The sequence below is a fragment of the Wyeomyia smithii genome, chromosome 1, assembly GCF_029784165.1.
Source record: "Wyeomyia smithii strain HCP4-BCI-WySm-NY-G18 chromosome 1, ASM2978416v1, whole genome shotgun sequence".
NCBI lineage: Eukaryota > Metazoa > Arthropoda > Insecta > Diptera > Culicidae > Wyeomyia > Wyeomyia smithii.
This window is the reverse complement of record NC_073694.1, coordinates 179,313,322-179,327,168: the sequence shown is the minus strand read 5'-3', so window position 1 is coordinate 179,327,168 and position 13,847 is coordinate 179,313,322. Positions and strand designations below refer to the sequence as shown.

Here is a 13,847-nt window from a genome sequence, read left to right as displayed (position 1 = left end):
ATTGTCTCGTTTTTCCTTGAGCTGTTTTTGGTTTTCTTCTCTTTTCAATTGTCAAAGCAAATGTCAAAGTTTAACCATATCATCTGACTGTAGTGTGAACACCGAGGTGATATCCGATATCATCTGGCGATACCAGAGGATATGCGGCGTAGTCTGAACAAGGCATTATTGTCGACAATCACACCGTTCTGACTTTGTTTATGTTTTACTCGACGTAAGTGGATTTTAAGGACATTGTTTTTCTCCATTATTTTATCACTGCGACCAATTTTTTGATCTTTTGTGACATATGCCCCTTTTAATTTTGCTAAGGCAGGATAGCGTACCACTATTGGAAGTGGCCGTCATGATATGACCAATAGCATTAGTTCAGTCTGGTATTAGGCCTCTGCCATGGTAAACGCAAACGCGAGCGATGGGGCGAGAAATTTGCCGTATACGGCAAGTTTCTCGCCCCATCGCACAGTGGGGAATCGCTGGCCATCAGCCAAAAATTTTTTTTTTCGTTAGCTGGTTCATAATATTTTTCCTTTATTGATATAACATTCAAGTGTCCAAATCCAAAATTTGGGCGCAATATCATGTAATCTGAATTTTTTATGACTTTTCAAAGCTTGGCGAACTGACGTTTTTCGTCTTTTTTTTTGAAAAAAAGTACATTACTTTGAAACGCTCTGTAGCTTCAATGATAGCTTGGATTTTTTTTGACGTCAAAGGAAAAGTTGTTTTAAATATTGTGTAAAACAAACCCTTTTCATTAGATATTGTGAAATTTGATTATAGCAGGCCTGACACTAAAAAAAATTTAAAAAACGTGATTTTTTGTGGAAAAGTAGCTTAAAAGTTTAGTTGCCGCAGTTTGCCACGGTTGTGACTACATTCAAAATTTAGGTAAAAACGTAAGCTTTCAAATACATACTGTCCGCTGTAGCGCAAAACTGCGCAAATCGTCACTTTAGTGAAAAGAGCGATAGCAGACTTTTTTAGTTATTTTTGAAGTTGAAATTTCATCCAGGATTAATTTTAATCATAACCATGATACCCCATTAATGAGAATTTATGATATCGTACTCAATCCGTGAGGATAAAATATAAATTTGGGCAAAAATCACAAAATTTATCAATGAAAAGTTATAAAATAAGTGTTAAATAAGAAAACAGTAAACAAATTTTTATGTAATTTTAATTATGTCAAACTTTATCACTTTCTGCAAATTTAAAACAATATAAAAAACATTCAGCCCTTTTCAATTTATGATCAAGAAATTCGAGAAATTCGCTATACTAATTGAAGTGTCAAATACTAGCTGCATATTCATACCATCAAACTCCGGCTAACAATAGCCCGTTTGAAGATTGCTTTTGCTTCGCACTCTTTTGCATACCAAAGTAAAGCACACATTTTGCTTTATGAGAAAAAAAAACAAAGAACAGCCGTCGCCCTCCGCATCTTTTCGTGCGCATTTAGATCGTTGTGTCATTCCAGTGTCTTGGTTTTCAAATTCATAAATTCGTTGAATTTTATTATGGAGCCTTCAACTTCAGCGGCACCACCTAACTCAATGTCTAGTTAGTTGTCAATTCATGGTGTTATACATGTATTTGAATGTCCTTTTTCAACCATAGAGACCGGATTAGGAAGATAACATATATATGAAACATTGAAATATCGAAAATCGCTATCAGAAATGGAAATTGCAGCGAAAGACATTTTTCCCGCTGATAAGTATAATGAACTTCAAATTTTCTGGAAACAATTCAACACAAGATTCAAGCGATCACAGCGGAAGATGATGATGGTGATGATGACTTTTCCAATTTGTAATTAGTTTATGTTGTTTTAGTTTATTTAAAAAAATATATATATTCAGGCAAAATTTGTTTCGTTCGAGGGGTCGTCCATAAATTACGTATTTGTTTTTAATAAGGCAATCCACGGGTGACGTTTTTTTGCTTGTACGTTTGTTATTGTTGCTGTTTTTCAAGAAGTAAAATTAAAACACGGTCAAAACCGAAATCTTTTAATGTCGGCAATAATATCAAAAGTGATTTTATATTGTTGTATTTAGGATTGGCACTCGCGATACTAGAGCTACCGATCGGATAACATTTGTTTTTCACGCTTCTGGATCCGGATTGCATCCAAGTTAAGACCGATCGAACATACATAAAGCTGTCATAAGTTGAAAACAAACTGAAATCAGCTGATCGCAACTGTCTCGTGGATTGCCTTATGGGGAGGATGCCCATGGTGGCACTACTTGTGTTCAAAGATCATATAATTCTATAAAAAAGGAAAATAACTGCCAAAAAATATTAAAAATTGGGTTTCGTGCTTTATGGACAGCCCCAAACAAAAAATGGATGTCAAATTCGTGTTCAGCGCCCCAAAATTATGTAAATACCAAGTTTTTGTCGCATTTATCGACACTTTTTTTGCTTGGCCAGCCTTTGTATGGAGTCGCCCCACTGTGCATCGCTCGCGTTCGCGTTTACCATGACAGAGGCCTTACACTTCGCATGAAGCGAATAACCGTTCTGGAAGTTGTTCTCCAGATTTCAAAGGGTTCTAATAGCCCCCTATCGAAGAACTTATATCTTTTACTAATATTTTCCGGACATCGGCATAACAGGTGTTCCGAGTCTTCTTTTTCCATGCCACATAACCGACATGTATCATCTTGAAGTTTTTTCATAACCTTCAAGTGAATGCCCTGTTATTAGACCAGTATATGTGCTTAGATCTTTCTTTGAAAGCTCCAGTATTTTGCGAGTCATAGAACCGTTCGGTGTGATAAACCTTTTTGACTGCCTACCAGTTGAAGACATTAAACGATGCAAACGAAATGACGCATATAACAAACGATTTTCAATCTGACGAAACTCACATAATATTTCGACGTAGATAACGCACCAGTTCGACGTGTTATCATGATGAGAATGAGAAGAAAAAACAAGCTTGATGTCTAATTTTTTTCAAATTTTGCTACTTAAGTTTGAGTTCCATTTATATATATTTTAAATTTTATATATAATAATGAACAAACGCCGTTCGTTTCGTGTATGCTTCTAAACTCAATCAAACCCTGCGTTATTTGTCTTCATACTCTGTGTACCCCGATTTGGAGACTGCTTTGGCGAGCAGCGCCTGGCAGCGTTTTTTGTGCTTGCAAAAAGTCCCATCGTCGCTAAAACGCTTCAAGCATCCTTCACATTGGAACGGTTTCTCGCCCGTATGAGTTCTAGAAGGAAAAATTCGATTCAAATACGGCTTCAAATTCACTTGGACTCTCTTACCGTGTGTGAATTACCAGCTGACACTTTCGTAGAAACGATTTCGTGCAGAAGTCGCACTGAAACTGCTTTCCTTTGGTGTGGATGGCATTATGCAGGTTAAGCTGATGCAGGCTGGTAAATGTTCTAGGACATTCGGCACAAGTATACAAACGTCCATCCGAGTGCTTCAGATCCATGTGATACTGTAGTTTCTTCTTGTCGACATGACGAGCGCCGCACTCCTTACAAGCGTACCTATCAGAGTGTATAAGCTTGTGGGTCGCTAGCCGCATCGACAACATAAACGTTTTCGGACAATGTGGGCACTTAAGCACCGGGTATTGCTCTTCTGTGTGCTCTTTCCGAATGTGCTCCATTAGTTCACTGCCCTTCGCGAATCGCATCCGACAAAGCTTGCAAGTCTCGTACTGCTGGTAGTACTGGGATATGGGAATTTTCTTCTGATGGATTTTTTGCTTGTGAACGTACAGTTGCTGATAGTTTTTAAATTCCTGATTACATTCGGAGCAAACATGGGGATTAACCCCATCGTGCACTATACTCTTATGGTGCCGATAATCAAGTAATCGCCGGAAGGTCGCCCCACATTGGTCACAGCTGTAAGGTTTGGCGTTTGTGTGCAAAAGCATGTGTCGTTCGAGGCTTGGTTTTGCCGTGAACGTTTTGTCGCATATATTGCATTTCGGTTGGCTTGTTTTCTGGTGCACTTGTCGGATGTGTTCTTTAATGCTTCGGTTGTCGCTTATTTTACCACACTGGTCGCATACCATTTCGCGAGATTTGCTCACACCAGGTTTAACGTCGTGGTTCGCACCATGCATTTTATTTTCGTGTACTTTGACCTGAAAATGAGACACAAAGCGCATGGAACACATGCTACACTTAAGCGGCCGTTCCGATTCGTCGTGCCGGCTGAGGTGACGGTTGTACGCATATAGCAGAGGGATATCCAGTGAACATTCTACGCATCGATAGCCCTTTTCGGAGGTGTGTGTTTTGGTTAGATGAGCCATCAACTGGTTGGCATCTAGCTGAACAGTATTGCATATATAGCATTTCCGTTCTAATTTTTCCTTCAAACTGATTGTTTGTTTAGTTGATTTTTTGTTCTTGGGTCTTGTCTGGCAAGAAACTTTTTTTCTTGCCCGATTCGAACGATTTTGATGCGTTATAAGAACGTACTCTTCGTCACTGGAGTCCTGATTGATAACAAACTCTGGCTTTATGGAATCTTCCATCGAAGCATCCTCTCGCATATCATAACCTTGTGGTGAGTCAGTTTCTTCTACTTTGATGTTTAAATGCTGTTCAATGTTTCGACTTTTCTGCAATAATTCCCGAAAGTTAAGTTCCGACTGTGTAAACTTTGTCTGAAGGGTTGTGAATATTTCAATTTGGGCGATGCACGGCAAACAAATCAGTTGAAGGAAATGATTATCGTGAAGACTGACACCCAAGAATTCCAGTAGAGATGTGATATTTTCCTCGCCTATACTACCTTCTAGTGAAACCATGTCCTCGCTGAGATAAAAAGCTAGACACATTCGGCAGCTACCAATTTGTGTACTAGTTCCGTCACTATACGATAGAGTATTATGTACTAACAACAAAGTATTCTTAAGCAACATAATACTTACCGATACACGAATCTGGATGGTTCTTCATAGCTGTATACATCGGAGCTCGAAGATAAAAAATGCAAACTGCATATTTCCGGATGTTGGTCGTTTAATGCTAACTGCATCGAATATCCGCAGCCCGCCTCAACCGCTTCTAACCATCTCGTAGCGAGTGATTGATCATCGGGGAACGATCTCATTTTTTCATCGGTACGCAGACATGTCGGAGCGATACAGGGCATGACGATATTCCTAATGCTATGGATGTAGTCGGAACGGAATCTAGTGTCTTTATTTTGGTTTTGTGGCGATGCTACAACGATTCGTGCTACACTTTGAAGTTGCTCTTAATATAAAAACATTTGTATAGATATGCCAGTGTTTTTTTCAAGTTAAACTTCGTTTCATTTCTCTAAACCACTGTTAATATTTGCGAAATTTAAAACAACTTAGCTTTCGCCTAGAGTAGGTAGTTTCCTTGTATTTTGACAGATAAAAAAAAACATTGTTTTTACGTTAGCGCCAGCTGCGTGTCATTTTATAATCTGTTGAATGATTTCACAAATTGCACCAGAAGCGAAAAATTTCAACTCAAGCTTGTGCTTAGGTAGACTGTGCTATCCACATAGGCACTGATGATGGTTATACCACAGACAGACGTCCAAGCAAAAACAACATTGATCAAAATTTCCGTGTAAATTTTCAAAGTAAATTGCGTTATAAATCACTTGTACACTAGCGCCGCCTGGTGACTTTATCGCACAATACAATACATTTTTTTTTCGCTGGTGCACGAGGCTGGCGGTACTGGTAGCGCTATCTGGTTACGGATTGCTACACACTTAATTTATCTCGGCAAACTTCCCAACAGCTGATGGAGCTCGGCGAATTTTTTAACAAATGTCAGCAATAAATTTCGACGAACATTCAGCAAATATATCGATCCACCGTAAACCAGCAGATATTTAATTTCGTTTGCCGAAGTTCTTGAAAATTCTACTGAAAACTTGTAGAACATTTCGCTGAATTTATCAGCTGTTGAGTTCTCTGCAATAAAATCTAAGTGTGTATCTAAGTGTTTACACAAGTTTGGAACTCAGCTTGGACGTCTGTCTGCGGTTATACTGCAGTGAAACGCGTATCAGTCTCACCTGCATTTTCGTTGATTTTGAGTTATGACCATCAGCGGTTAACATCTTCAATGCTTTTCAAAATAAATGCGAAAAATAACATAGTTTGTTCTGTAAAATTTGCAAAAAATATCAGGATAGTTTGTCCCAGCTAAAAAGTAATCGCATACCAGTCCAGTTTCATACCAACCCAGAACAACATTTATTCTTGCTTGGTAAAAACGACACGGAAGACAAATTAATAGCGAATTTCTTTATTCCACCAGCTCACCTCGTTTTGATCTGGAAGCGCACTAACTGCTGACAAAACCCTTCTTTATTCGCTCGATTTTGATCCAGCTTTGACCTGCCGTGCTGCCTGAAGCGCACTGTAAAATTTGTCAGCTTCAACCCACTACTGCACGTGCTAAGTTCGTAAACAATTATCTGGCATCTCTTTCTTACTTGCGTCTTAAATGGCAATGACGTTTTATTATTCTTCGGCAGTTTTGCCCGCACACAGTGGAATAAAGAAATTCGCTATCAAAGTGATCAAAAATAGCCAGATCAAAACCGAGATAATCTTCAAACGAGGGGTAAAACAGTAAGTAAATTTGAGGTTTTCGGAGTTTTTCTGAAAAACCTGAAAAATAAAGAGCAAATCTGCGTAGCTCTCGTGACTCTGAATATCCATCCTTAAACTTTTCCCACCGCAGATGTACACATGAATGTTGCTCGGTCCCACCGTTCATATATATATTTCTTGCTCTCAAGGTAATCAAAGATGTGAATCGTCTGAGAATTTCGGAGTAATATTGACTAAATTAAAGTAACTCCCAAGCATAAGAGTAACTCAGATGAAAGTGAATAAGTGAGAAAAATAAAGAGCAATTTGGGTAACTCTCGTGTCTCTGAATATCGCTCTGTCTCGCCCTTCGTCCAACATTAAACCTGTACACTGGTTCAGTTAAATTTAACAAAGCATCACCTGTGTAATCTTTCAGAACTGGGTACCTTGTTAAAAATTAAAAAAATTATATTCGCTCATGCATGATGAAAAACAGAACTGTATAGTTCTTGGCAACAAACGGCACAAAAACTGTGTTGCCGAAACGATAGATTTTCTCATTGCGCGACTTTATATACACATAGACTCTGGTTTCAAGGGCTAACATCTCAACATATGTAAACGAGATAGCATATCACCGCCTCTTTTCATACATATTTATATCACTGCTGACAGCGGGCACAAATCAATTTGAGCAAGACATAAATTCATTGTCATTCACTGTTACTCGGTATACACGCTTGTAAATAATAACTCATGAACTGAGCAACTCTGACTCAGTTTAGAACCATGATGTATAAAGACATGGTGTAACGATATGTCAAAAGCAGAATCGGCAGAGCCGGATTTACGATTGTGGGGGCCCGGAGCCCAGTTTACAGTGGGGGCCCCAGAATAAAACAAACCCGTTTTTTTATCGTACGAGTTAAAAACACTTATTTCTCACTGGAAAGTTACCAAAAACATGCTAGAATTTTTTCTTGCGAGTTTTTTTTTTGCAGAGAACTTATTGATTGAATAATCAACATTCAGCTCCTTCAGAATATTGTACTCTTAACTTAACAATGCTAAGTTTGACAGCCTTTCACTCTTCATAGTCGTACGCAACCTATTTTCAATCAGTTTCATCTTCGATAAAGACCTTTCTCCAGTTGCGTTCGAGATCATTAGGCTCAAATAAATAAATGTATGCAACTGCTCGAAAACCGGAATTTTTTTCTTGATATCTGAAAAATAAAAACCTACCGCAATTCGAAAAAAATGCGATCCGCAAGCAAAAATTTGCACACAATTTGAGAAAGACTGCGCAAATATAAGGCTACGCTGGCAATAATCTACAGAACCTAGGAAAAAACTAGGGGTAAGCGGGGCAAGACCGCCCCCTTAAGCAATTCTGTTTATAGAAAAAAAAAGTTGCGGCTGCAATTTCATTTTTTCTTCGCTTAGAAGTTCTTCTATTCAATACCCGCATTTAAAAAATAAGAACTGAAATATTTTTGTTTATTTTCCAGTTTTTTTTTTTCAATTTTTAAAAATTCATTGAAAATGTGCAGATCTTTTTCATGCGGGGTAAGCCCGCCCACCAGCGGGGTAAGATCGCCCAACATTTTTTGAGGATAAACAATATTTTTAGGGCCGAAACGGTTGATTTTATCGGTATAGTGTCTCTGACAAAGTTGTGGATGGTATTTTTTTTTCTTTTTAAATAAAATACAGACTGTGAAAAATCTGAAAAAAAAAATTTCTAAGTCTCAACTTATTTTATTTTCTGATTATTCAAGTTCAGATCAATGTTTCGGTAACTTTTTTGGTTTTCAAAATAAATAGATTTTTCAGAATTGGGGGTTTTCAAGATATTGAATTCATAATATACCTATCTTTAAGCTAAAATTTAAAACTCATTAAACCTGTCTGTATGATTCTTTTGAAGACTTATTATGTATAGAAAAATACTAATAATTATTCTTTCGTTTATTTATATTTTTAATTTTCTATGTTTTTTTTGAGAACAAAATTATCAACGACTCTATACACCAAACAAACCGTCAAAAAAAAAAAAATTCTTCACAAAAATTTAGCTATTAATATTTCTATTACTCCATGATCCAACAACCATAAAATTTTAGCTTACCTTTTGTAGATTTTACAGGCAAAAACATATTTTTTCAAATAAAGTTGAAAAAAAAAATATATTTTAAATTCTATTTTTATATCTTTTCTTTCAATTTTTGTGTATTTTTTTCGGAAGTAAAAAACTACTATTTTCAATTCTGCCGGAGACGTCATACCAATCAAATAAACCGTCATGGCTCTAAAATTATTTTGGTTCATTAACACCATTTTCACACAGGTTTACTTTTTTCAAAAATAAGTCTTGTTAAATTATATTACTAGAAAAGCTTCAACAAAATCGAAAATGGTCGATTAACATCGATGTCTTATGTGGCTTGAAGTTGCTTTACTGATCCTGTAAATATTCCCTTTGTAGTGTCGAGGCATTTGGGTCTTGAAGTAAAACAACAAGCAGTTGGATACGTGGCGGTTTTACCCCTTGTATAGTGGGCGACTTTACCCCCAGTGGAACATTTTCATATTTGACCAAAAAGTAGTCAAAATTACAAGATTACTCACGGCCTTCGATATTCCCGAAAGAAGATAGATTCAGGCAAGCGATGAACCGTATATTCACAAACAAAACAATAGATTTTTAGACTGAAAAACCTTAAGTCCCGTTGCCGCAAAACAATAGCGCATTGACTGGTTGCCAGCTGAAAGGTTGTTTTTGATTATTTCTGCGACCGTTCGCGCACTATCAAAACAGAAAAACGTGCAAAATGTTATGTAATTATACTGTGATAGACACGTTAAAGAAATTTTTCAATTATTTTATAACTTGGTAGTAAACTACAGTGGGCGGTCTTACCCCGCAGGGCGGTCTTACCCTGTTTACCCCTACACACTTCTGCAGGTCAATAAAATCTGCATACGGACTCTGAAAATCTGCATTTTGCAACGCAAATCTAGTATCCCTGATTCGGACAGGTAAACTTATTTTCGGAATCAACAGCAATGTATTAAAAAAACTTGTGGATTATTTTCTTTCCTGCTTGATCTCCCATGCGCGCTGGTTCGATTCAAATGGTGTGTTAATGTGTGTCATTCCAAGAGAATCGAAGGAATCTTATGGATGTGGTTGTGATACTGGCGCTCGCGAAAAAATAACACTGAAGGAAAGTTTCAGATTTAAATGGTCTGTTCAAATTTTCTTACTGTACATTGAACTTTTGATTGAATCTCATTTTTGATAGAGAAAAGAACTTTTTCTCGTTTTGTGGGGGCTCAAAAATGTGGGGGCCCGGGGCCCGGGCCCCCTGGGCCACCCCTTAAATCCGGCTCTGAGAATCGGCCATATTGGAGAAAAAATTGCCAGCCAGTAGGTTTGTTTATAAACAACTAGGGCATAAAAATTATCGCATCTCAAAATATATAATTTGGATGCATTTAAATTATAAATATGGCAATGCTACATACCTTGCTACCAATATTCATTAATTTAAGAAACAATTTCCAACTTAAAACACTTGAATTTGCGGTATTCAATTGCCTAGTTAGTGAGGATATATCAACAAACACGAAAAAGTTATTCGCTGTTACATAGTGATGCCTCGTCTCCAACCCTCCAAAGTGAAAAAACACTTCCTCGCCCCGCGCCTACTGTTTGATTAAACCGTTACTCCATGTTCTACTCATCATGTTTAGAACGATGTTCGTAGACGTCAAAAAATGAGTAGAAGTCCTTTTTGATTTTGAGTAACTTTGTAACTTTAGAGTTATTATTTACGAGCGTGTAGGGATGCCAATAGCTCGGATAAATGTCAAAAACTTAATACTACTTACTTATTTCAAATTCAGCATAAATTAGACAAATTGAGTAACTGTTACTCAGTTTCGTTAATTTGACGTTCCTACGCAAAAGAAAACAATAAGAATTTCGGAAATTAAAATTTGAAAACAACATAAGAAAAATCGTTAACATGTTATAGATTTATTTCCTATCAAGTTACCCAACTATTATTATTTTATATGATTTCCGTATCTTCCGTATTGCTCCGCGGAAAAAAGTCACAGGAAGGTTGTGAGCAAAGCCACGACCGCAAGGTTGAAGTAGAATACTTTCACAAGAAAGATAACCCGGCTGCATGCGTGACAGTCATTTTGAAATCGGATTTGTTTCTTATATACCGCTTGTTATGCACAGTATCAACAAATCGTAATGAACATCATACTGCTGTGCATTTGCAGCAGCATCAAACCTCAGTTGCAGTTTATTAATAACCATTCATTATGCTCTTCTAAAAACGTTTAGTAGCCTTGAAAATGGCCGATTGCTGTAATTGCAATTTTCATTCAATTATTGGATAAATACTTCATGGTCAGATATACCCGCTGCAACTGCTACGCTATTGGTATCCATGCCACAGTTGTGGCCGCTTCACGCTGCCATTGGTATCCGCTGTCTCTGCATCAGCTGGCCAAGCTGCTATCGATGCTGAGATCCGCTGCAACTAGTACGCTATACATTGCTACCCCACAGCTGTGGCTGCTATCCGCTATCGCTGGTATCCACTGCACTGCTACTGCTGCTGCTAAGAAATGACTGCTGATATCGCAGTCTAGAACTATTATGAGCGGCTTCGGATGAAACAGGCTCTTATATAGGCCAAATGGCATATTTTCAATTGCAAGGTATATGATTCTGTCGACCGTGCTTGAGAAGCAATCATATAACGACCAACCAGAGGTCGAATTTTTCGTTTTGACAAGGCTTGACTATTTTCAATAGTACAATAGTGTGCATAATAAAATTACAATTATCTTTATTTGGGAAGAATCTTAGAAGATTTTCCAATCCATTGCTGCAAGAACGAAGGAAATCCATCGAATACTAACCGATTTATTAGCATTTGAAATTGGACATATTTTACACTTTTTTCGGTTTTAGATTTCCATTTCACATCCCTATGTAGCTGAACTTCCTGAGAGAAGTATTCTACTTCAAAAGCTACAATTCTATTAACATTTGTGCGGGAACTGTAGTTTACCAGATTGTGGCTGTAATTTACGCATCATCCTTCCTTGCACCGCGATGACATCTGATCGACAAGCATCATGAAGACAAAGCCCAGCACTACCGAGAGCCCAATTGTGGATAAATGCTTATCAGTGTTGTGTTTATTGTCCGGTGTTAGGGAGGTGCCCACGTATTTAACTTCGAGATTGCTTCCATCCTACAATGAACGTACAATGAACGAATTCCTTGTATTATCATGACCGTAAGGGCCGTTCCCACCAACAACCCAGCACCAAACATAGACACATTTTTTAGTTTTTCCTCCGACAGCATTAAGATTAACGGTATACTCCCAGCTCTTTAAGAACCTAGTATAACAAGAAGAATAGCATTACTGTTTCGTCCATGATTTAAGAATACGGATCTGACCACTCAAATAGCTTGTTCAATATGTTATAAAATCAATGTAATAAAAACGAAACTTATTGAACTAGTGCGTCGTGGCCGATGTTTTAAGGCACTTATTTTTCGCGTTTCGTTCGCTAACTACTTCAGCTAACTACATTTAACTTGTGGCTCATATATCAAAGAATCTCTCCCGGTTGGTCTCGAGGTACGATGCTGGCCTAACAAGCCAGTCGTCGTATGTTCGAGTCTCGGCTCGGGAGAGACTGTTAGTGTCAGTAGGATCGTAGCGCTAGCCCCGCAGTTGTCCTGTACACTTAACAGTCGGCTGCGAAGTCTGTGTATAGTAAAACAGGAGGTCGAATTCCGATACGGAAGCACCAAGGCTTTGCTTTTTTATATATCAAAGAGCGGGTTTTTATTTTATTGTGAACTATTCGTTTCAGTACTTTCAAAACCAAATCCATGTAAGAATGAGCGAACCAAACAGGGAACTGTTAAATGCCTAGCTTTTGTTTACAGCAAACTGATTCAAAATGAACAGTTACCCAAAAGTGAGTAAAACAGAAAAATATGAACACTGAGTGAATGTTACTCAGTTTCGTTAATCAATGTTACTAATTTTTTGACATTTTGAATCAAAATACAAAAGTGAGTACTTTCTACTCAATTTAGAGTGAAATTGAACGTGCGTGTAGGGAAACAACTGTTCAATATAAAAGAAAGCAGAAATATCGGTTGAATCCCAAGTTGCCGAGTGAACTCGGATGTTTTTTTAGCCGAGCTTGAGATCCAGTCTTACACACTTAGATTTTGTTGCCGAGAACTCAACAGCTGATAAATTCAGCAAAATGTTCTACAAATTTTCGGCAGAATTTTCAAGAACTTCGGCAAACGAGATGTCAATACTTGCTGGCTCACGGTAGATCGATATATTTGCTGAATGTTCGTCGAAATATATTGCTGACATTTGTTAAAAACTTCGCCGAGCTCGCCGCGTAAAAAAGCCAAATTATTCAAGGAATAAATAAGTACTTTACAGAGAATGTTTATTATATCAGAGAGTTCATATCGATTTATTATACCTTATAATATTCACATTGCTTGAAGTGATTTTGGTTTTTCTACATAAAAAGTAATTATCGGAATACGACGTTGGGAAGAAAAGTATTGGCCCTGGCACAAGTAAAAGAGATTTTTAGGGCTGTTCGCACCTACGCGAATTCTCATATACAATTGTCAATTTATGTGAGAAAACAAAAGCAAAAATATTTCCCTTCTTCACTTTCGCAAGTAAAAACCAAACCAATATCAACAGAGTCGTCAGGGCCAATCTTACTCATTACTGGGTGCATTATACCAGTTTTCGAAATCGCGTTTCTTCCACATGCGTTTTATCCGTGCCGACTAGTTGCACTGCCACCAGCGTTGCCAGGTCATTTTTTTAAAAATCTGGAAAAGGCAAAATAAAAATCTGGAAAAAATCTGGCAGTCATTTCGTGGGGTGAAAGGTTAATTTTTCGGATCAAAGTCTTGGGGTACGCAAAATTTGAGGTGACAAAATTGCAAAATTTCGCGCCAAAATTGAAGTGATGACCTTTTTGCGGAACAGAGAAAATAAAATCTGGATCATCCATGAAAAATCTGGATAATTGGACATCAAAGCTGTTTACCTGGATACATGTTCAAAAATCTGGATAATCCAGCTAAATCTGGATACCTGGCAACGCTGACTGCCACACTCCCAGCAGAATAAGAAGACTACGCGCTGTCAAACG

At 37.7% G+C, this 13,847-nt stretch overlaps 1 protein-coding gene across 1 annotated transcript; it reads right to left on the bottom strand.

Annotated features, from left to right (window-relative positions):
• Positions 1 to 2,990: 2,990 nt before the first annotated feature.
• Positions 2,991 to 5,420, bottom strand: LOC129726967 (zinc finger protein 345-like). The gene is made up of 3 exons (XM_055684293.1): positions 4,935 to 5,420; positions 3,298 to 4,875; positions 2,991 to 3,242 (listed from the first exon to the last, which is right to left on the bottom strand). The coding sequence occupies exons 1-3, from the start codon at positions 5,156 to 5,158 to the stop codon at positions 3,092 to 3,094; spliced, it is 1,953 nt and encodes a 650-aa protein (XP_055540268.1). The 5' UTR covers positions 5,159 to 5,420; the 3' UTR covers positions 2,991 to 3,091.
• Positions 5,421 to 13,847: the final 8,427 nt, after the last annotated feature.